Source organism: Chamaea fasciata, unplaced genomic scaffold (genome assembly GCF_029207755.1).
Source record: "Chamaea fasciata isolate MVZ Bird 193981 ecotype frontalis unplaced genomic scaffold, bChaFas1.0.hap1 SCAF_2, whole genome shotgun sequence".
NCBI classification, from domain to species: Eukaryota; Metazoa; Chordata; class Aves; order Passeriformes; family Sylviidae; genus Chamaea; species Chamaea fasciata.
This window is the reverse complement of record NW_027094087.1, coordinates 52,286,639-52,311,493: the sequence shown is the minus strand read 5'-3', so window position 1 is coordinate 52,311,493 and position 24,855 is coordinate 52,286,639. Positions and strand designations below refer to the sequence as shown.

General features: G+C 39.5%; 1 protein-coding gene across 2 annotated transcripts; it reads right to left on the bottom strand.

Annotated features, from left to right (window-relative positions):
* Nucleotides 1–72: 72 nt before the first annotated feature.
* Nucleotides 73–24,855, bottom strand: ATP7B (ATPase copper transporting beta). Of its 2 annotated transcripts, none has more exons than XM_066176107.1 (20): nucleotides 23,661–24,855; nucleotides 21,868–22,104; nucleotides 20,599–20,762; nucleotides 19,605–19,766; nucleotides 18,086–18,162; nucleotides 17,551–17,725; nucleotides 16,767–17,000; nucleotides 16,491–16,582; nucleotides 16,244–16,371; nucleotides 15,030–15,184; nucleotides 14,712–14,846; nucleotides 13,704–13,898; nucleotides 12,019–12,201; nucleotides 10,279–10,477; nucleotides 8,960–9,106; nucleotides 7,718–7,860; nucleotides 5,684–5,887; nucleotides 5,456–5,573; nucleotides 4,607–4,709; nucleotides 73–2,718 (listed from the first exon to the last, which is right to left on the bottom strand). In XM_066176107.1, the coding sequence occupies exons 1-20, from the start codon at nucleotides 24,838–24,840 to the stop codon at nucleotides 2,454–2,456; spliced, it is 4,296 nt and encodes a 1,431-aa protein (XP_066032204.1). In that variant the 5' UTR covers nucleotides 24,841–24,855; the 3' UTR covers nucleotides 73–2,453. The 2 variants fall into 2 exon arrangements, with proteins under 2 accessions (XP_066032204.1, XP_066032203.1); XM_066176106.1 differs by having other exon boundaries at nucleotides 21,868–21,996; nucleotides 23,661–24,840.

Below are 24,855 nucleotides of genomic sequence, written 5' to 3'. Positions count from 1 at the left end.
ATAAAAGACACTGAAAAGATGAAAGGAATAAATTGTTCTCTTTACGTCTTAAGACTTGTATTTCCTTATGGCATTCTGTAAGCAAACCTACTCCAACTCCTTCCATCTTATAATTCTCATGCTCATAGTACGTATGTTCTCACATTTTCTAGATTTCTGTTAAATCTCATTGCTCTTCTCTGAACTGTTTTTACCTAACAAGCATGACATATAAAACTAAACCTGCTATTTCAGCTGATGCCTCTCCAGAGCAGAACAGAATCAGGTATTTTGTCATATGGGTGACACAATCTTTATACCTCTCTATGTTTCTCTTCATTTTGCAGCATCACTGTGTTGTTTGAATGGGTCACAAAATGAATGCCACACAACTACCTGACCTTTTTCAACTGTGTTGACCTTTAATTCCTCTCTGTCCTGTTTGCAAAGTTTCCTGGTTCTGTCCAATTTCCCAAGATGATTTTGAATCCTATTTCTACCCTTTAACATGCTTGCAACCTCACCTTTCTCAACATGAAACAACACTGTCTCTTTTTCCCTCCTATATACCCTGCTTGAAACAGATCACAAGGCAGTCACAAACCCTTGTGCATATGTACCCTGCAATTTAACAATCTCTGTTTATGCTCTTTTTATTCTGAACCCCTCAATAAGAAAAGAAAAAAACACACAGTTATTTGATTAAAAAAAAAAACACCATATTTTTACTGTCAGGACTGGTAAGAAAACACAGAATAGTAAAACTTCAGACCCTCTTTCCCACAGGGACCTGCAGCTATGGCAAGTTTGAAAAGTGTGTGTGCTGTGAAAGTAATCTCTACATATATAGAGTTTTAAAACTGATCTGTAATTATATTTAAGACAGTGCTGAGAAAATAGGAAGACACATCCCATGCTTTGAGAACAATTCTTTTCCTCTCTGACTTGTTTTTCATTTTTACATTAAGAGAAGCAGGATTTGGACCCATGTTAGAACAGCTCTATATTTCAGTCAATGAAAAGAAGTAATTTCATGTTGTTTAGCAAAGTACTTCTTTTTCTTTCAGTTTCTAAATTAGACTATAAAACTCTGCTTACATCAGAGTCACACAGTTGGACAACACAGCGCTCTGGGACTGGATCCAGTGCACCAAAGCTGTTGATTCCTACTGTCCTGACTCTAAAAAGTGTTAAGCGGTGAATCTGACATCCACAGGGATGAAGTTACTACAAGCTTTGGTAAAGATGTTAAAGCAAAAAAATGGTTGCCCAGCACTTTGATTTCTCATTGAAGTAAAGAGAGGAACTAAAACCAATGCAAAACATAAATACAAATTTAAATTACAAATTTTCTTAGTTCAGGTCCTGTCATTTGTTCATATGATGGCAAATAGAAGGCCACTTTAAGGCCATTTTCCTACCTTTATAATTTAAACTTTTAGCTGCATTTTAAGCAACCAGCAAGCTGGGGTTAAGTTATGCAACAAGCTCACTCTGTTCAGCTACACTGGACTCACACCAGTGCTAGCTCTGCTCAGTCATACCAAGGTAAATACCACCTTTGCTCACCCTTCATAAATTCTTCACTCTGTCAAAGGAAAGAGACAGACAACTGCCCAAAACTAAGGAGCTCCCCAGGGTCCAGCAAAGTATCTTGGATAACTGGGACACAGAACCGTTCTGCCTTTATGGACTTCAATAGGAATGGAACAGTTCCTGGCGACTTAAAGGAGTTTGTCCTAAACAGAAATATCTGTAAACATAATGATAACTCATAGAAGATCTCTTGTGCAAGAAAAAGGGGAAAAGCGCTCATATGGAGAAAAAGAGAAAATCAAAAAGAGCAGTAGAAATGTGCATCAAAAGGATGCAATACCTCAAAGCAAGTGAAAATCTTTGAAAAAGACCTTACAGTGAGTTATAGGAGGTGGAACAACAAAGCATTTTTGGTCCCAGGAAATGCCATGAATCTAAATACAAAGTTCTCACAGTGACATGACTAGTTAGGAAGGATTCTGTGTAAAAATTCAGCCTCTGACCACGGAATTCCTTATGCCATTGCTAATTTCATTTAGACAAAAATTAATATTTGGCAGCTCTGAAAATACTTTTGCTTCATGTAGTCTTGAAGTAAAAAAGTTTGAAAGAGTGAAAAGAATGAATTTTGGTTCCTAGCAAAGAGTCACAGATAAACTCTTTTACTCTCTGAAAATTACAATTTTACATTATTTCACTAAATGCTGTGTGCAAACAAGCCAGTTCATGATAGTGCCACTGATTATTTCCATAACTAGAAATAACTGGTGACCTGAAAAAAATCCACAGTCCATACAACCCAACACTGAGCTGAGCTGCAATTGTCTTATGAGCTGAAGGAATACTTCACTTACAACACTGAAGCTGTTGATGAAATAAGACAGTCCCTCCCCTGACTGGGGAGGAGGAACATTTCCCCCTGCACTGAGTCCAGTGCTTCAGATGTATTGTTCTTCATCTGCTCCATTTATGAGCAAGGACCACTTTCCCCCCTCCTCCTCAATGAAACCATTGCGTCTTGGCAGCCTGTCCGAAGCCAAGGAAGAGAGGGACACTTGGCTAGTCTGATCCCAAGGAGATGGTTTGGAAGAATCCCTCCTCCTATCGTCCATTCCAATGTGAACACTGATTTGAGAAGGAGTGAGTGGCTTCATGCGGCCTTGAGCTTGTGCTTCATAACTTTCTGTGTCTGGCTTCTTGTAACTAAGAAGAGAAAGAGAAAAGATATTAACAACAAGAAGTCAACATGTAGAAGCATCTGGCATTAGAACATATCAGGAACTTCTGATAACCTAAATATATTGAAAGTGTTTATATAGAAAAATAAATTTGTAGATGAATTACATATGTTTAAATTAAGTTTCCTATCTAATAGCTCACAAACAATTAATTTAAAATGTGTGGTGTAAAGAGTGTAATGGCCTCAAAAATCAGTTACAAAAATAATTTTTATTAGTACTTGAATTTTGAGCCTGCCAATTCTCTCAAGCCAAGACAAGCACAGAGGGGTAAGGGAGGATGATGGAGAAATGAAGAACACTCCTCAAGATGTTTCTGATCTGAGTTTCCAGTCATTCAAGACCACATAACCACTGATTGAGCACTCTTCTGTTGCATTTAGGGACATTCTTTAGTGGTGGACTTTGTGGTGCCAGGTTAATGATTGGACTCAATGACCTTAAAGGTCTTTTCCAACACAGATGATTCTATGATTCCACGCACTTCAGGCACACTGTTACATGGATAAGAGTGTGTGTCACACAGCATTCAGACATTTCAATAGTAAAAGAGAGAGACTCTCAAAGTGAGGTTCTTTAATAAAAATTCAGAGTTTGCTGAATTACTAGAAGGTTCATAGAAGGCAGTTGCAGGTGAATGGACTCAATGACACAAAAATCACTTTCTGATTCAATGTATACTAAGTCAAATCCCAGCAATGGCAAGTATGTGTGGTCTTCTTCACACATATATACAATATTGTGTTCTTTGGAACCTGAAGTTCTATTCACCTGATCTGAAGTGTCAAGAAAGAATATTGTCCTAAAGTGTATTCTGTAATACAGCTTCCATGAGTCTGAAGCCAAATATTTTTAGGGGATTCTTAATAGCTACCCAAAATGGTGTGTGACACAATGCAATCAGCACAAGGTCAAAAGAAATTTGAATTTAGGAGAATTAAGGAATCCCTTTAAAAATTTCTCATCCTTTGGATAACTAACTACACAGTAAAACCCTTTTGGACGAAAATCCCGTAGTGGTAGGGCTGATTCTGCAAGCAGACGTGTATGTATGTCACTTTTATTTATATTGTGGTCTCATTGAGCATTTGCAGGATTAGAAACATGATGTAGTAACAGATTTCCTGTATTATACTATACTGTACTATACTGTAACATACAGAAGACCCCAGTTACAGTAAAAATATGTGAAGGTTTGGACCAATTTCAGACACCATGAAAAGTCTTACTCGTGAAAGGTGTTTGCTTTCGATGCTGTTAAGAACAGGTCCACTGTAACTGTCAAAAAGAGCACCCAAAAGAAGTAACATTAAAATGAAGAGAACTTGAAAAATCTTCCTGTAGGTCAGAAATTGGTTTGCTTCCAAAAGAATAAAGAAAAATGCCTTATCTGCAGCAAGGTGCAAAAGAATAAGTACACTGCTTTCCCGTTTCTCTCTGGCTACTTTAAATAGACAAAAATAAAAAACCATGGAGGTAAAATACTTTTTCAAAAATCTGTTGTTACATTATGGAGGATCATCTTTCAAACTAATTGTTTGTTTGATATATACAGCAAAACCTCCTGATCATTACTTTACTTGGTATTGAACTTGATCTCCACCATGTGGGCCCAGGTGACATCCAGTTACACTTTTAGCTGCTAGTTAAAGCATACTGCAATACTGTCTTAGTCCAGGTGAGTTCATAATACTGACACCTGTCTCTTTTGGAGCCAAGGATTAGACAGAACAACCCCAAGCTAGTGGACTTTCAGGTACTTTTAGATGTAGAAAGCCCAAAGTAGTGTCTCATGGGAGTCCCAGCCTCAGTACTGCCACAGCTCCCCAGCTGATTAACACAAGACAACTTGCCATTTCAGCTGCAGGGAAGACAGCAGGACAGACACAGAAGAAGCTGCCATTGCAGCTGATCCCATCCAAGGCTGAAGGACAAGGCCAACAGGCATGAACACACCTAGCAAAAAAACATATGGACATGAGCCACAGCTGCTCGTCCCAGCACAGGCATTTCCACTCCTGCATATCATAGAACAGAGCAGCAGTTCTACAACACAGCCTGCTGAGACCTCCATAAACACAACTAGATCAATATATGTATTTACTCACTTATTACTAAACATGTCCCTTCCATTGCAAGGCATGGCCTTTGCACCAATACAGGTGCAAGACTGCAGCCACAGGGTAAGACTATTTGTCCCTTCCAGATATTCTGCACATATGAAACACAGCAAAGGCAAGAGAAAGACAAGGCAATAGTATGGGAAAAGGAGGCAGAAGCTACTCATAAACAAAAAAAGGAATACTTGAAGTAAGTTTTAAGGAGGAATTTAGAGCATGAGAAAATGTCTGACAGAGGCATAAAGAATACAAGCAGTAGGAGAGAAAATGATTCAGAGCAAATAAAAAAGGGAGCACCCTTTTTAGGGTACGATGGTATATCTGATTACAGCTGGCTTTCAATATACAGAAACTAATCCCCAAGTACTGCTACATGAAGTAAGAGCATAGTTTTAATTTCATCTAGAAGTATTTATTCCTAAGAGGCAAGAAAAAAGAATGTATATATTTTGCGTCCTTCTACCATGTTTTAAATAATTTAGGAACCTGTCTTTGGTTCCTTGAGCAGAGAATCGATCCTAGAAGAGGCACCACAGAGATCAACTGCTGTCTTTGACAAGCTGAGCTCTGGCAGTCACATACCTGCTGCTATGGGTATTCCAAGCATATTATAAATTAAGGCAAGAATCAGATTTATTCGTATTCTTCGAACTGTTCTCTTGGATAAGTGAATACTGGCAACTACATCCAGCAAATCATTCTGCAAGACAGAAGAGCACTCAAAGTTTTTCACATGCAGTCTTCAGAAAACTAAACCAAAATGAAGAGTGTCAGTGATAAAAGAGGACAGGCCAAAACCGTAGTGCTCACTCGGATAAGAACAACATCTGCAGCTTCAATGGCAACATCGGTGCCCGTTCCAATTGCAATTCCAACATCAGCTCTGGCTAGTGCAGGGGAATCGTTGACTCCATCACCAACCATTGCAACCTTCTTCTTTCCATTCTGGAGTTCCTGGACTTTTGCAACCTTGTGAGAAGGAAGAACCTCCGCAAAGACTTTTTTGATCCCAACCTATGTACAAGGAAAGACACCCTGTTGGTGATGTGCTTCATGCTGGAAGGAAGAGCCATTTGCTGTTCTAGGTGAAACAGGAATGTCAACCAAACTGATTCTGGTGAAGGCAACACTTGCAAGCTACACAGAAAACTGAAGAGCAACATGCCTTTGGCATAAGAACAGCATTGATAACAACACCCTCCTACTGAAGAGATGCTGGCAAACCATACTCTGCCCTTAGCATCATGTCCTGCATGGCTTCTGGAGCTCCACTGCCCTAGCAATGAAGATTTGTCTTTTAAATACGTTCAGGGTGGTGACTCCACCACTTCCCTTGGTCCTGCTGGTCACACTATTGCTGATACAGGCCAGGATGCATTGGTCTTCTTGGCCACCTGGGCACACTCTGGGTCATGTCCAGCCACTGTTAACCAGCACCCTCAGGTCCTTCTCTGCTGAGCAGCTTTTCAGCTGCTCTGCCCCCAGCCTGTATTGCTGCCTGGGATCATTGTAAACCAAGCGCAGGAGCTGGCACTTCACCCTTTTGAACCTCACACAACTGGCCTCAGCCCATCAATCCAGCCTGTCCAGATCCCTCTGCAGAGCCTTCAAGCAGATAATGCAACACATGAACCATGTATGATCAAGCAATTACAGCAGGGGAAACATAGGGACAACAAGTATGTGCAGGTCTCAGGGAGATTATAAAAATAAAGCAGATGGCTAGCTAAATGCTTTTACCCATCCACATCATAACTTATGCGGAGTTGCTAGCAATGGCTCTAGTGTTGTAATCAAAAAACGGATGAGTGCATTAAATAGTGCTGGGATAATACTCTTTGTTTGGCTGCCTCAAAAGGCAGAAGCAGCTTTTCACCACATAAGATAGAAGCTCTCTTTTAACCTTTTAAAAAGTAACATTTTATAACATTTTTAAAACTGCTTACCATTTCCTTCCATTGGAAAGAACATTCCAAAAATTCAATGAAAATGTAGGTTGACACAAACTAAGCTTGTTTATAACATTCATCTGTGTTCCTGGAACCATAAATTCAAGCTTGTTTCTGAAAGACTTTTTCCCCTTGACAAAGAAAGTTGGGTGGGAAAGCACTTTATCAAAACTGAACACAAAAGCAAAAGTGTGAAACCCAATAGGAGGAGGATTAAATCACACAGAGAAACAAAACAGACCTCACAGCACAGAAGAACGTGCATACACCACAGTGCTGGCTGAGTCAGCTGTGTGGTGGGATACCTGAGGAAAGCAAAGTGACACATGGTAAGATTAAAAGCAGACCAATGCAAAGGGAAAGAGGACATGAAGACTGAGAGGGTGGAAACATAGCAAGGTAGAGTGAAAAATCTAACTTTTCATTTATAGTTTGAGATGAGGGAAAACTCATATAAACCCAACCTCCCTGAGACTGCTATGCTTAACAATAATTCATATTGTTACGTTACCCCTTTAAGATAATGACAAATCCACACTGTGGATTCCCTAACTGTGACCAGGACCGGACCTTCAAGGAACTTTCCTTCATCACTAACCAAACAGGTCTGCCTTTCAGTAAAGGGAAACTGGAGGCTTCAGCTCAGCAACCAATTACTGCAACAAACTCCCTTACTCTGCAGAAGAACTGAATGCATGTCTTCAGTTGTATCTTAATGCAGTCACTGGCCTCTACTATGCCCTAGGACTTGACCTGATTTTCAGTCCAGTTCAAGAAAAATTTGTCTTCATTAAATGTATCCAGGGAAACTGAGGCTCCTGCTTCAAATTCACGGGGCAAACAGGAGTTTTAGAACCTCATCATGTAGCTTTTCAAAACACAGAGAAGCAGATACCTGAGTAGCAATGGCTTTTGCAGTTTTCCTGTTGTCCCCTGTTAGGAGCACCACATCTATTCCCATGCTCTGCAGTGTATGCACAGCAAGGGCTGCCTCCTGCTTGACAATGTCTGCTATTGCAATCATTCCACACAACACACCTGCATAAATAAAAACATCCTCTGTCAGAGAGAGCTGTGGGAGGCAAAGTGGCAACAAGAGAACGGAGCCCCCCCCTCCATCACACTGTGGCAGCTTGTGAAATAAATAACACATTCTGAGTAATATTGACACTCATGTCTGCAGCTTTCTCACTTATGGCCTCTTTATCATTTGCCTGTTTCAGATCAAACAATAAACACCTTTGATATTTAGGAATCAGGAAGACAAGGAGGAGAGTAGCTTTTAAACAAGCCTGACCTCTATATTTTATGGTATGGACAAATATGATAGTGGGTCAGAGGAAGTGTTGGTATTTGTGCCCAGATCAGATGTTTGAAGCCACGCCTGCAAGAGGAAGTATATAGAGTTGGTTTTATATCACTAGTCTTTCAGGGCTGGATCTCTACTGGAATTAATTACTTTAATTGAGAAGTCTTGCATCTGCCTTCCATTATGTTGGCTCAAAGGTACATCCACACTTCCTTCACAAGCAAATGCCTTTCAAAATTGCTCTCTAGGAGCACCAAGAATATTTGCTCAGTAAATGAATCATTGGCCTCTCATTTCAAGATCACAGGTGCACTGGCAATCTATCACCATTGCAATAATTTCTCATATCAAGGTGTTGTCTGGGACCTCTTACTGCATGGCATAGAGCAGAACCCCACTGACAAAACTCATTTAGTCTAATCTATTATACTTGACTGATCTAATGAATCACGATGTTTATTCACTGCATGTTTTAAAACCAGTGATGTGATAGGCTGGTCCATGATCCTTCAGTGAAATGTGATGTAAATTAAGGGTTGGACATGGCATCGTGTTGGCACTGCTTGTTTGAACCATGATTCTAGACAACAGGAGGTTCAAAAATTAATTCTTAAATTAAAACCTACACAGCAAAACCTTATAAACACTGTTCTGTGGTACAAGCTTCTTTTAAGAACACCTTGATATTTCACAGTTCACAAGCAGTTCTGCACTAGAAGATTAGTAGTTTCTTGACACTAAGCCAGTGATCAACTTCAGATTGTTTTTATCTGCTCTGCAGTAGGATTGACTCATATTTGTTAAGGCACTCCAAGGAAGACCAGTTACCATCTATAGCCACTAGTATGGCAGTCTGTCCTTTCATTTCATGGTTTGTCATTGCATCATTTACATCATTTGTAATATTCAAGCCATTGCGTCGCATCCACTCACGATTTCCAATCAACACCGAGTATTTCTGAGAGGCTTCTGGACCTTTGTGCACAGACAAAAAGAAAAATTAGATCTCAAAAGCAGTGAGCATCTACACAAGCAGAGATGTTTGAGGAAGACAAGTTAGGCAGAGGCACTGCCTGAAGACAGCCTCATAGAAGTTTTCTGTTTCAAGACTCAATCTGTGCCTGTTTACACACAGAACTGTGTCAGGACTTAATGGAAGTACTTGCTGGTGTTTGCCTTTGTCAGCTGGCATTGTTTCACTGAATAAGCGCAGTACACGCATTTAGTAAATGCCATTCTGCTTTGTTCTCACAGCTAATGACTTTCAAATATAAAGGCTATTTCTGACAAGAAAAAAGTAGTGTAGTTCTAACAAACAGTGCACCTCATTATGAATTCAATCCAACTTCACAAGAACCAAATAAGCAGGTGAGAAGATATTACATTAGCACCATTCACAAATGGCACAGTTCTGATGATTGAAGTTCTCATTCTATTTAATTCTTCTAATAGTTTTCTCAAAAAGGTCAAGAGCACCACAGTCTTCTGAAGAGAACTAATGAGCTCCTTAAGGAAGCCTTTAAATACCTTTTCTTTCTCTCCTACACTACAAAATAGCAGAGTGGCTTCCAGACAGTCTGAAACAAACCTGAATGTATTGGCCTAATCAAAAATATCAGGCACTAAAATCAGTTTTCAGATATAGCACACTTCGGTTTACATCTGCTGAATATGTTTGGAGTTTTTTGTTTTTAATTAAGTGCCTTGAGAGGTACATGAACAGGAAACAAAAGATCCAAGTTAATAAGGAACTAAAGGGTAGGACATAAAAAGCTGCAGTAAGACAATATATGTTAAAGGTAACTGTTCTAAATGGGAAGCTAATGCTAAATGGCAAACTTTGCTGTCTGCTGGACCATTCTTCTGTCCAAAAGGAACATTGCTGGGTATGCCTTTTTGTCTATGTATTGTATGGAATTTTCAAGTACCCATCACTGTACCTAATTCTCATTTAAGTTTCTGAATTGCAGAGAGAGATCAAGAGTTGTGGAGAGAGCTTCAGTTTTTGTCAAGGCACATTTTTGTCCCTCCTGTTCTTTGCCTTCTTCTGCCCCATATCCACCTTTCTCTTGTACACAGTCTGGTAGGTGGTTGGTGCTGTTGATTCGTTCTCCCTCACACTGCAGCTGGCACAGATAATCACTTACCTCGTGATTCCAAGAGCATGATCACTGCGTTATCTCCCAGAGGACCACTGCTGTCTCCTCTCCTGTTAGCATCCAGCTTATTGGGACCTTCCTCAGCTGTGCCAAGGATGGCCTCAACTCCTCCAACCTTGCAGCTGATACCACAGCCTGGGACTGCCTGGAAGTCGGTGCAATATCCCAGGCTCTCAGTGCCAAGCTCCTGAAGATGTAACCAGAGGCCATCATCAATCTGTGCTGCCCACATGGGGTACAAATATTAGATTACTCTTGCCAAAAAAGAGGCCTCATTCCTTCTCTTGACAATGACTGACCAACTGAAAACTAGCCAGGAATATCAGCAGCACAGAACTAAAAATAAGGATTGCTCTGGTGTGCTGTGGCTTAGACTTCTAGAAAGGGGTAGCCATACAGACCACAACCAGGTCTCAGCCCTAGCACCAGCAAGCCATAAGGGACAGCTTTTTCTTGTAGTTCAAGGATGAGAAAATTAGATTGGTGGTTCATGATTTCAGCCAAGACTAGGAATGAAAGAAATCTTTCAACATTCAGCCATCCAGCTTCTAAAAGATGCAACTTCTAATTAACCTCAGAGACAACTGGCTGGAGGATGGATCAGAGCTTTTGTATATGCATTAGAGTACAGTGAAAAACTGTATATAATTCTTGGAGGGATCTGTCTGGATGTTAGGGAAACTGGGTTTTTCTGTTGAGCTAGGGAGATAAGTCAGTGAATACCTTCAAGATGAGATAAAGGGATTATCAGGACCCTACGAGTTACAAAAAAATGGAGAAAATATTAATTTGTAAACAAGTTATTCTGGGTTGTCTCTGGAAGTTGGAACTATATGTACCTTTCAGTGATCTTAAAATACAGGGATGGCAATGCAGGTGGTAAGAACATCAGCCAACAGTACAGCATTACAATTCATATAAGCCATGATCCAGTAATAACTGCTGCATGGGATGACTACAGAACTGTCACAGTACTAAAACAAAATTTAAATAAAAAATGTAAAATACAAGAAAGGCAACTGGTTTGTTGCTTATATTCCCTTTTTCCTTCTAAATTAATGCTTTTACTTCTAAATTTTATCACAAAGATCTATCAAATTTGATATATTTTATAAAATTATTTTTCCCTAAATCAATTAATCATTTTTCTTAGCAGATATAAACTGTTTATTTACATAGGCTTCCTATTCTCACTGTGATTTGTGTTTTACTTCTTGAAGCTTGAAGAACATATGGCATATATAAATGACCTTTGAGGATATGTAAAATTTACAAAGACTTGAGTAATCTATTACTTCCTTTGTGAAAATCACAAATATTACAGTTTAGTATTCAAGCTTTAAAGCCTTTCGCCTAATTTATTCAAATGAGCGGTGACTAATAGAAGTGACTATAGTCAGGTAATATGAAATGTCATCACACACATTTGCTTCATGATGTTATTTTAAGTATTCATCTTCCATATATTCCTTATTTTCTCATTAATTCAAGATAAACTTAGCAAGATCTCCCTTCAGAACTCCACACTGTTACCAGAAAAGCACAGCTTAGAATACACGATCTGGTAATGTCCAGACCAAGATGCACAACCATGCAATCTCCCAGCTTTCCAGCCTGTTACTGTCCAGGCAGGCCTTTTCCTCTGGGACCTGATCACTTTATACAACATTGCTGCATTTTCACAGATGCCTTCAGGCCCTGGATGAAAGAGGAAGGCTAAGTAAGTACCTCTTTGCAGTATTTAGTGACGGCCATTCCTAAAGGATGCTCGCTGCTGGCTTCTGCTGTACCAACAACAGCCAGTACCTTCTTCAGGGGGAGCACAGCTGTGTCTCCCATCAAAAGCACCCTCATGACTTTAGGAACTCCATAGGTGATGGTCCCAGTTTTATCAAACATCACAGTCTTGATCTGCAAGAAAAAACCACGGTTACTGCCTAAGCCTTGCAAGCGCAGGGATGCATGTATGTTTATGGCACATAAATACAATCAAGACTTTAATAAACAGTTGACTATATCCACACAAAGACAGAATAAATCCACAGGGGCAGGGATTCCTGTAGGTACCTTGAACTATCTGTATAGCAGGTCTCCTTATCCTTTCTTATTCATTCTTCATAAAGCTACAAGATCATCCTGTAGCCATATCAGGATCTCAGACAACAGTGTAATTGTAGGACTGAGATGCATGCACAAAGGACAGCACATGCATTCACATGCAAGATTCATGTAATGGCACCTTAATCATTTTTCCCATAAGGTATATGATGCAAAAAGGGCTTTTTAGAATGCAGTTCTAGACAATTAACAATAACACTGAGGAAAAAGAACTCAGGCAGTGGTTTGGTGATAGAGAAGATGTAGAGCGCAAGAAGTTCAAGAAACAACAACCTAAGCAAAACTGATGTCATGCTATTCACCAAACTCAGCCATCACTTGTCAGCCAGGCCAATGGATCTTGAGGAATCAGAAATGAACCAAAAACACAGCCCCATATATACTGGAACCCAAAGATAAAGTCAATTCTAATCCTGAAAATAAACACAGCAGAGAGAAACACAAACCCCACAAACTTAGCAAAGTAGGCACTTCTTCCATGTCCAGCTATTCCAACACATCAACCTTGCAGAATTCAACAGATCACCTAATTTTCAAAGCCCTGACCATAGCCTTGATTGGATCCAAAAGGTAAAAAGTCCTAGCATTAATTAGCAGGGTTTTTTTATTTTTTCCCAGAGTCTTGGAAAACTTCTGGTTAAGAACAAGAATTATCAGTCTGGTTAACTTGCTGTTACCATCCTCCTCCCTTAAAATGTTCTGCATATGTCTAATACAGCCTATTACAGCATGGTTTTGATTAATTTTTTTTCAGCAGCTGTGGACACATCAAACCGCTTTCTCCTTCAACCTCTTCCTCCCCTTTGCGTAATTTTTGTGTCTTTGAAGGTTTTTTCTGCCTCCCTTCTATCTTTCTTGTCTATACACTAAAACAACATCAAAAAATTCTTGTTTTTTTCCTTGCATTTTACATTTTAAACTACTGATCATGAACAATATGCCTTTCACAACAGGTCTCAGAGGAAAGAAAATCCCAGGGGATTATTGGGCTCTTCTGCAGAAGAGGTAAACAAAGTGCAAAATCAAAAACCTCTAAGACCATGAAAAGGATTAGCAACCTCATTAGCAGCAGCCATGAGACTATAGGATATGTTGGCTCTCAACACCTTGCTGTGACTACTTTGAAGAAGGTCCGATTTGTCTTCTTAACCTTAACGAGCAGCAATCAATTAAAGAGAAAAAAAAAAGGAACAACTTTCCACAGTCTTTCTTTGGACCTGCAGGAGTTCCTGGTGAATTATATTTAATGTAGCAATAACTGGGTAAGCTACAAAAGTACAGAATGAACTATTGACCTGATGTGCCATTTCCAGGGGTTTTCCACCTTTGATGAGAATACCATTCTGCGCAGCCACTCCTGTGCCCACCATTACAGCTGTGGGGGTAGCCAGGCCTAAAGAGCAAGGGCATGCAATGCTCAGCACAGTGATTGAGGTTTGAAATGCAAACCTCAGTATTATTTCAGCTTTTGAAATATTTTTGCTCTGATTCTGCAAGAAGAGGAAAGAGATGGGAAGAAAAAAAGATATGTAAGATTGCCGACAGCAGATAACAGAGGTGTACAATCAATCACAGTCATTTCAGTAAACACATTTATCTGGAAAACTTCCGTACAGAAAATCAATCTATTATTGTTACTGTAATGCAAAATAAAGGTCAGTGTTATGAATTGTTTATGGCAGTATTTTCTGGATTTTTTGCTGCTCAAGCATACATTTTCTCTGCTCTGCATCTCCCAGATGTCAACATAACTTGCTGGAATTTCCTTTAAAACTTAGCAAAGGAGAACACTATTTCCAGATATACAGATCCCCCCAGTTGCTGAGCACAGCAAGTACACATCCTGAAGACAACGGAAGCTCAGTCTCTATCTGCCATCAGAAACAGGAATGCCCACAAAAATTTCAGACATAACAGGAGTGGCTCAACGTCTTGCAATAGTCCAGAAATGTTATCAATTTCCATTTGTTAGAACCCCATGCAGAACTAAGGGGTAAAGGCAAAGATATATTTATACCCGCAGCAAGATTTTAAATAGTGTAATTATCTGCTCTGTGGAGAAAATACCATGTTTTACAGAAGTATTTACAGAATATTCTGAGTTGGAAGGGACTCACAAGGATCAAGTCCAACTCTTAAATTAAAAGGCCCATACAAAGATTGAACCCACAACCTTGGTGTTCTTATCTAACTGAGTTCCTCTCAGGGTGATTATAACATCAACCTTATCTAGCAAAAGTATGTTAATTACATTGGAAGACATCCTAACACAAAAATCCAGTTAAAATAATAAAACTACTTACAGGAAAATATTTTTTAATAATATCAAAATTTAAAAAACCAATTGTGATCCATACTATCAATGTCACAGTTGAAATGGTGATGATAAATGGAACAAAGTATCCACTAAATTTATCTGCCAGTTGCTGGATGGGTGCCTACAAAAAATAAACACAGTTATTTGCATGTTCGTGGTCAAAACACGTAAATATGCAGATTTCATGAAAATACACAATAGCTCTGGAAAAACACAGTCTGCTGAAGTGCATAAGTATCAAAACATAGAATCTTTTTAATAAACCAAAATCTGTGAATAAGGTTTACTTCTTCATTATTTTTACCTTTGACATTTGAGCTTCTTCCACCAATTTCACAATCTGTGCCAGAGTGGTATCACTACCAACATGAGTTGCATTAACAAGAAGTGAGCCATATGCATTTATAGAACCAGCAATCACTGTGCTCCCAGGCTTTTTAACGACTGGCATAGGTTCCCCTGGAAAGAAAAGGTAGGAATAAATGAGCCAATACTCCTAACAGCATAATCTATTAGCACACAGCTCATTCTATGGTAGCAAGACCAGTATGCTAAGCAATAATGACCAGAAATCACATACTCTGTCTGGTTGAAGACATGGATAAGTAGTGTCATACTTTATAAAGCTTTTTATAGGATTAATTTCAAAGCAAATGCTGTTTCCTTGGTCGTAACTTTTCAGTATACCAGCCCTCAAAAGGGCAAGGAGCAAATTGGTTGGAAAAAATACTTCTAGGAATTTCTCCATTAACACCTGGCCTAGCAGTGGGAGTTTGAGAAATCTGTCTTCATCTCCACAACCCTCAGTTTTCAAAGACCAGAAAGTTTTTTCTGTGGAAAACCTCCTGTTCTCCTGCTACCTCTGCAAGAATACTAGCTCTAGAACATCTTTAGTTTCTCTATTTTTAGTGCTAATGATAACAACTAGTTCTCTGAAGCTAAAGGTATCCCTGTTCCCAGGTAAAGTAAAAACAGAACTAGAATAAGTAATCCAATGCCAATGTAAATTTTTTATATCCTTTACTTTATTTGTAAGAATTGTACAATGCTTTGAATCTTTACTATATTTACAAAATGAAATGAAAATTTCAGAAGATGTAAATAATAAACATCAAATTTTGAGGCTTTCTTTTCTCCTCCTTGTTCATTGAGAGAGCCCTGTCATACAAACTCCAGCATTTCATCAATATTTCCACATCATCCTTTAGAACTTATTTTTGAGAAGGTACCATCTCTACAAATACATTCCAGGGGAAACTCCAACCAGACTCCTGGAATAATGACAATACTGTTATGACTCTACCCATCCCATCAGTAGGTTAGTAAGTGGCCAAACAGAGGAAAACCTTCAGTTTCTGAAGGTGTGCACAGATGCATAATTTGAATTCAAGCTCACAAAGCCACAGCATCCATTAAGGTGGGAGGCTCTTCAGACAGTGGTGTTTGGGTTGGGTCTGCTCTTTTGTAATAAAGAGTTCCAGAAGATTTCACTTCTTTGTGTAAGATAAAGGAAGTTACCCGTAATGAGAGACTCATCTGCCATAGAACTGCCTTCAATGACCTTTCCATCCACTGGGAACTTTCCACCAGGAACAACTTTTATAATATCACCCCTTTGAACCAGTTCAACAGGTACTTGCTCCTCTCTGCAAAAGACACAAGTAGAGCAGGCAGGTCACTTATACCACCAGCTTTCAGGTTCACTGGATCAAGCCTAGTCTGTGACCCAGGCAGGCTGAAGGGATTTTGATTCATAAATACATACCTGACAATAGAGTGGCCAGGTCCAAGAGTCACCACAGTGGCTTCTGTGGCTTGAAGAGACATAAGTTTAGCAAGAGCTTCTGAGGTTTTACCCTAAGAAACAGAGATTAATATTTAAGATACATTGAGATATAGAAATCCTGATATGCATTTAACACTGAACTCTAAACAACCTTTCATATTATAGACTACATCAGAAACAGCAGACTCAAAATTCCTCAGAATAGTTTATTCTACTCCTATCATAAATACACAATATTGTCTGAAGATGAGTTACCTTGGCTATGTGTTCCAGCCATCTGCCAAGTGAAATGAACACAAACAACATCGGAGGAGTGTCAAAGAAAGTGACAGGGCTTTTCTCTGCCTTTTCAATGATTGCTACTATCAGGATCACACAGGAATACAGATAAGCAATTGTCGTGGCCAGTACAATGAGCACATCCATATTGGCTGTCTTGTGCCTCAGTGACTTGTAAGCTTGCACATAAAAATACCATCCACCAAGGAACTGTTGGTGTAAGCAGGGAGAGACTCATTTTAAGATCAGTAACCACAGAGTACATAATACTGCCCATAGCAGAATTAAAAGCATGTAGTACATAAGAGAAGGCATTGCTGACCCAAGCAAATTTGATACTGATATAACTTCAGGTCTACTAGGAGACTGACTCCATTGACATCCTCTCATTTGCACTTCCTTGTTCTCAAAATCAGCAAATATCCTCCTTTTCCTCAGCAATGCAAAGCAAACAAGGCATAGAAAATGAAAGGCTATACCTACAGCTACCCAATTAGTTTGCAGATGATCAGGTATCTCTTTATTTTAATATTACCCTCTCCACTTGGAAACTACCTGATGCAACTTTGGCAGGAGTAAGAGCTATGGGTAAATACAGAATGGATAACTTGCAAAGTGCCACTTTGTTCTGCATACATGGTACAGACAAGAGAGCAGGCCTAATCCACTAAATTTTTCCATTAGCCTGTCTTCATCACATCAGATTCCATAAAGGGGAGATGAAGAGAAAGCAAACCCCTCAGAAGTAGTATGGACATACCTGAACAAAAGTGCACAGGATAAAGAAGAGAAGATTCAAAATAGATAATCCAGGAATGAGGTTCTGTTCCAGCACCATAGATCCATGGTCTTCACCATTGTGTATTTGCATATAAATCATTATGACTACAACAGGGATACCAAATCCAAGGCTGTACAAGAAAGATTTCCTCCACCTGAGAAAGAAAACCTGTAAATCCATGGGTTTTTTATACCCCACTCAGGCCCAACTGTGCTGGTAGTGCAGGGCTGGGGTTATTAGCACTGGACTAACATACAGCTTTGGGATATTTGCAAAGATCCACTATTTTGGAACAGCTTCGGTGTCTGCAACATGTTTAACTGTATAGACTTCTGGCAGTTAAAAACTAAAACTAATGAAAGTAATAAAAGTACTTGAACCAAATGGCGAATGGTAAAATTAAATATGCTTTACACAAGAATAATCTAATTAACTGGGAAGAATGCTGGGGGGAGTGGAGTTATAAAATATGATCTAGACATGTTCATTAGTGAGAGAGAAAAGAAATACTTACTGCTGTATTTCCTTTTTATGATCCAGGTTATGTGCATTTGGAGCTCTTTTAGCCACAGAGGCATGAAAGCCAATTTCCTTTTTATTGAAAGGGAAGAAAAGATAAGTTGGTTTTGATGAAGGTAACCATATTACTTACAACACATTTAAATGACACTACTTTTAGAAGAAATATCAGAAAAGGACAGTGGTTTCATGTTTAATAAGTTCCAACCCCTATTTGTTTTTTGATTCTGCCAAAATGAGAGGATATTTCAGTCAGTACTCAAAATTTGGACTGCAAAGGACTTCTGGTACCTATACGTGAACAGTGTATAGATGCACTAAGCGTCCAAGTTCTTAGGCATGGGGAGCTTCCACTGACAGGTGGAATTCTACCACACTCCTCCTAAAGGAAAATATATGCCTTTCACCTCCACTGGAATAATCAGGAGATATGGAACATACCACAAAGAAAGTTAAAATGCACAAGGCACTGGGAGCTAGACAACCTTGTGAGCAAGTCTCTAGCACTACAGTTTAATAAATACACCTGAAGTTGAAAATTAAAGTGCCTAAAGTTCGTTTGAACCCATAGGACAACAAACTGCAAGGCAAAGCATCCCAGAAACAAATACACGCAAAAATCCAGCTTTGAGTGACACTTGGGTGAGTTACTGCAGTAGAACCATGTCTCCTGCCCGAACACCCTAAAAACACAAAGCACACTTGCAAGAACACACTTTCACTTCCTACCTGCATCATGAAATGCTTCTGTGGCAAAGTATGCTTTAGAGAACTACTCTGCCAGCCTGAACAGTCGACTAGTTAACATGTTAATAACTGCTGCTGCAGAAGTTCTGTGGTCCAGCAGCTCTTTTCTGAGTAACTACTCTAGAGCAAGAAAGGCAAAGTCTCTGCTGTCCTCCTGACTACTCACTTGCATGCACCTCATACAATGTGATCTCTTCCCTTCTGGTGGGACAAAAAAAAGAAAAAAAGGTTCGTCCACATCTGGGCCATGATAACAGTAGATTTTATGATCTGTGTGGTTACTGGTAAACCAGGATTTTTTCATTTAATATCAGGCTGTGTCACAAGCTGTTTCCATTCAAAAAGATGTGGGAATAGATGCAAGTGGGTACAATATGTAATAATTGTGGCATGAGCTGTGGCAAAAGTTCTTTTACAGCCTTTGTCACTCTCAAGAGAAAAAAGTGGGTTTTTTCCTGAATTAGAAACACTTCACTTAAATGACTGTGATTCTACATACAGAATTCCAAGAAATTAATATATGACACCTTTGCCAGATAAAGATGAATAAAGGTGTATTTTGTAGTTTTTAGTGAGTGTTTTTAAAGTAACAGCTGGGGAGCCTATGCATTCCTGTGCAGCACAGCAGCCTCCCCACAAGACCATAAAAACATGGCAATAACTATGTCATCTACGAAATCAGTGACACCTCTCAAATATCAGCTGCTTTATTTCCTTCTAAATTTCACCATGTAATTGTCCATACATAAAAAATTTCCAAAGCCTACCTTGATTACTTTCATAATATCTCGAGGTCCAATAATTTCAGGATCAAACTGGATGTGAGCTTTGCTAGTTGCAAGTGCAACTGAGGCAGAGAATATGCCATTTGTTCTCATGAGTTTGGATTCAATATTGTGAACACAAGAAGCACAAGTCATCCCTGTAATCTAAAGAAAAGACAATTTTGGGTAGTTAGCATTGCCTCACATTCACCCAGTATTTGTAAGTGGACTTGAAACGAGGCCTCAGCATAAAGGTTTTATAGAGATGTCTTAAATGATACAAAGCTAAGAACATAACTATCCACTTTTATTACAAAATTGTGCAGACAGCAGATATAGTCACAGCCATGTATTTGCATGGAAGCACTCAGAAATGCTATTAACTGTAAAAGTATAACTAATATGGTTCTATCAACACCTATATGTACATTGCCAAAGCCAAACTCTGAATTTCTAACTTCATCTCTTAGATTTTTCTGTGGCTTCTATAAGGCATGTTACCACTTTACAATCAATTAACACAGCAGCAGACTGTTGTTCTCTGTCTTGCAGTAAGTATGCGTCAGAGAATAAAAATTAGCATTTGAGGAATCCATCCTTCATATAAGCAATTTATTAATTTTACTGATTTTACCCAAAGTTCGTAGAACTCCATGCAAAGCCCTTAACATTAGCAATACATATTTGTTGACACATTCTCATTTAGTCAGAGTCTGTACTGAAGTGCCTTAATGGAAAACTTCTGTTTCATTTCTGCTTGCTAAGGAAAGTCTAATCTGTACATAGAACTATCACTTTTTATTTCAGTGCTTTTGGATAGGTTCTTCTAAGACAAGTTGATTTTGTCTTTTCAGCAATTATGAAAAAAATAGTGGCACCAGCCAGAACTGAGCTGCTGAAGCCACAACTGCCCAAGCAGAGCTATTTGCAAGAAAATGAGTCTTCCAGACCCGACTTTTCCAAAATAAACATATAATTTCAAATACACATTACTTACAAGAAGCTCCACTTGCCCTTCTGTTTCTGCATTATTTTCCATGATGGTAGCTTCAAAACCCAAATTCTGGATCAGTTGTGCTATTTCAAGAGGCTCTATGAGTCCTGGTTTGTATTTTATTTCTGCTTTACCTGCCATCAATGCTACCAACACTGAAACAATTCCTGCAGTGGCAATAACAAAAATATTAGATAATGTAGCTCCTTTGAGGGAAAGAAAAATAAAATACTACAAGTGACTGTCAGTGAGGACTGTAACAACTCAGAGATATTATAAGCTTAATGATTTCTCTCTGCCTCCTTCTAGTGTTGTTCCCTACTCACAAAAAGCAAAGTTTTTACAGAGATCCAGCCACACTGAATTCCCCTTTAGCAGTGAAAGGAATTGCAAGATTTACACATGGAAGGAGGTGAGTTTTGCTTTGATCCAATGAGACAAAAGGGATGTTTGGAAGCAATCTTTACATCCACTGCTGCAATATCTACCCTAGACTCTTGTAGTTTGGGATGAGCCCCACAGCACAATGCTAGACCTTTTTATTTTCCTGTTCTCCATCCTTCCTTATTTTTATAATAAATAAAAAAGCCCACAGAAATGTACATTTAGAATTGAAAATCAAAACATAAAGATCACAAGGCCAAAAACAAATTGTTTTGAAGAGCTAGTGCTTTTTTTGATTTCTAAATCAAGGCAGTGAGACCACCACTGGGAGACTGGGGAGAGAGTAATCAATAAGCAAAAACTCCCAAAGGCATGCTGACACAAATGAAATCAGACATTGCTAAGGTTCATCTGTTAATCTTCTACATGGCCAGAGGAAAGGCAGCCCCAGCCTGCAGACTTCTAGACCAGTAAACACCACTGTGCCTAAGCTTACCCTGGCAGTGGGGCCATACATTTGTTTGCACTTGCTTGTACAAATATGCCTGAGCATGCCTGAGCTGTCACGGCTCTGGAGGAGATGGATTGCTTTGTAAACCAACAAGGCCCTGAAAACTAAATGACAGGCATTTCTATGTTCTTGTCTTCAGACTTATTTGAATTTTTTATCACATTACAACCTGTTACAAGTATGTTCATCATGTTTGTCCACTAATGCAATACGATAGTTGAACAGTGACATAGTTACATTAGCATTAAGAAAGAGCATTAAGTCTATTTAAATTCCAGATGTTGTATGACAGCCTCTTCTACTAATCTCAGAGAAGACCTTTTCCATCCCATCATCCCTTATTATTAGACTCATTATAGGAATCTTAAATTTTTTACCATCTTCTTTCTGCAGATTTCTTTCAATGGTAGACACACACGATGCACAGGTCATGCCTGTGATTTGTAAAACACACTTTTCTTCTGTGGCTCCGCTGAGCTGGTTTGACCCACCAGGGCGAGGACTGTCTGGAAGAGCATTGGAGGCATCTCCTTGGCAAGGAGGCTCTGGAGCTCGAGGCTGCACAGCAGCTTTGCTGGCATCAGGCTGGCGCCTGTGTTCTCCAGTGGCGGTATCTTGAATGAATTCACAATACACTGAACTATAGACAGTATGACTGGATGACGCAAAAGTACAACCAAGCTACATTTATCAACCACACAAATGCTCACAGTTGTTTAGAAGGTGACAAAATAACCTAGATCTCTATATGGAAATAATATAGGTTGTTACTATGCTTATAAAAATACATATTCACCAGTACCACTTGCATGACCTTCTAACTCTACAGAACTAGCTTTCCAAATTCAGATGGCAAATCATTTCCTCCAGTTTCAATGCCTAGAGCTGTCAGCTACCTCCACTTGATAAAGATATATTGGTATCTAGAGGATCCTTATCCAGCACAGAGAATGTAGTCCAGTCACAGCCATTCTGTCATTGTTGCCATCTATGCAGGACTCATATCACTTCATCTCAAACAAGGAAAACAACAAGTTTCTCAACAGGTTTCTCTTTATGGCACAGTATTCACACTGAGAGTACTGCAAAATGAGTATTGGAAGCACCCCGGAGACCTGAACACAAACAGGCCTATTGCAAACATTTTTATTCTTTGCCAGATATTGAACAGGCACACAACAGCTCCAGCTGTGTTCACAAACTACCTCCCTTGGGCAGAGGTTTGTGTAAACAAGCAGGAGTTGTTTCCAAACATGTTAAACACAAGGGAAGTCCCTCCTTTTCCAGATGGAGTGGAAGGTCTCCTACCAACAAATTATAAACCAGACAAATTATAATTAAACACCACATACAGGCCCCTCCTAATTTGTAGTAGTACCACAGATTCAGAGGGATTGGATCCATGAGAGAAGTGAATAGGAAGTGGTTTTTTTGTGATTAAACTAGTTAATTTCAAGTAAACTACATCAGTATTTCAAAGCAAATATGTTTAGTTGAAGCAGGTAAAAACTGCCACATTCAAAATTTGTGAGAGAGGAGATTGTGCATCAAAAAAACTTTTTAAACATTGAGCACATGTACAAAATGCATACACTGCTGTAGCTAACATGTAAAAGCAACTGTTCCCACCAAAGTGTGTGTGCATTTTGCCACTTACCTTGCTCTAAAGAAAGGTTTAGTGAAGTAAGGCAAGAAAAAATACTCAAGAAATAAAAGTCAATGGCTAAAGAAACTAAAAAGAGGTTTTAGCTAGGTAAAAAGTGGTTTTAAATGAAAGATACTTCATTAAGTGTTTAGGTTTTAGTATTCTGGAACATAAATGCAAACATTTGGTTTGATAGATCTACTTACATCAGCCTGTGGACATAGGAGGAAACCTATTTTGGGGGGTATAGGGATGACCTATTTGAAAGGCTTTGTACGTCAGACCTTTTGGCTTCATAATGTAACTCAGCTCTTACACCCACTGCTCCACTTGTTAAGGGCTGAAACAAGGTGCTTAACAGCTGAAGCCTCTCTCCCTCGCTAAGTGAGGTCAGATCAGGCCAGGCATTCAGAAGAGACAATGTCAATGTGATATTTTAAGAGTTTCTCTCCAGAAAGGAATCTCAATGCACATGTTGCATGACCCACCTTGGCACATTATACACAGAAGAAAAAACACTGTTACCTGTCAGCAAAGAGGCATCAAATCCCATGTCTTCTACGGCAGCTCTTAACTCTTCTCCACTAGTGACAGCTGGATCATAGTGTATGGTCCCAGTGCTGCCAGCTAGAGAAACTGCTACACGCTGCACTCCTCGCCTCTGTGATACAGCCCCTTCTATGGACTGTACACAAGAATTGCAGGTCATGCCATCAATCTTAATAACAGCCACATGTGTCATGCCTTGTGGTGGCTGTCTGACAACATTGTATGTGAAAGCACCTGAGGGAGATGCTGCTTTATTTGCTTCTGAACCATTAAGGAGGCTTACTTTAAAGTTTCCAGGTGGAAGGGATTCGATAGCTTGCTGCAGAGCTGACAGGGTGATTAAATCTGGGCTATACTCTACCACAGCACATTTATGCTCCAAAGATACTTCAATACTTTTTATGCCGGGAAGATCTGATGTATTTCCTTTGATGTTTCTGACACAGGACTTGCAGTGCATGCCCTCTATCTGTAGAGTCACTGTTGCTGTGCTACCCATCTCCGTCACCAGCGGATCCAGTCCAGTTCTCTCAAGACTTGCAGGTGTCTCCCTGGGATTTGCATTCTGCAAGCGCTGGAGATCAAAGGCACCCAGCTTCAAAGGGGCTGATTTACTTTTAATGGTACACTCATACCCCAGGTCACTGATGTGGCTCTTGAGGTCATCAGGCTGAATGATGTAAGGATGGTAGGCAATAATTGCTTCTTGGTTATCAAGTGACACCTTGATTTTTGCTACACCATGCAGTTTCCTAATCTTTCCTTCAATGTTGGTGACACAGGACTGACATGTCATGCCTTCTACCCGAAGCTTAACTACTGCTTCTTTCAAGCTCGGCAAATCTACAGTCGCTGTTGTCAAGCTCTCTTCTGCTACACTGGCATCAAAGCCCATATCCAGAATTTCCTGGCAAATTTGTTCAGGGCTTATTTCCGACTGCAGATACTTGATAACAGCATTGTTCTGTTCAAGGGAGACTTTAATCCTCAAAATGCCCTTCACCTTGGAAATTCGGCCTTCTATCGACTGCACACATGATTGGCAAGTCATTCCCACAATGTTGACTACCACAGTATGCTCTTGGGAAGGTGGAGAGGGCATGGTTTCAGAGCTCTCCTCATAGCCCATGTTGTCAAAAGCAAAATTATGTTTCATTGTAGGTTTCAGCTC

Bases quoted from the DNA above. Each gene is read 5' to 3' on its own strand.
- ATP7B (XM_066176107.1), bottom strand. From the start codon at position 24,840: ATGAAACATAATTTTGCTTTTGACAACATGGGCTATGAGGAGAGCTCT. The intron at 15,185-16,243 runs GTAACTTCCTTT...TTTTCTTTCCAG, and splicing joins AGATGAGTCTCTCATTACGG to GGGAACCTATGCCAGTCGTT. The intron at 5,888-7,717 runs GTATCTGCTTCT...CCTTGTACATAG, and splicing joins CAAAAGCCATTGCTACTCAG to GTTGGGATCAAAAAAGTCTT.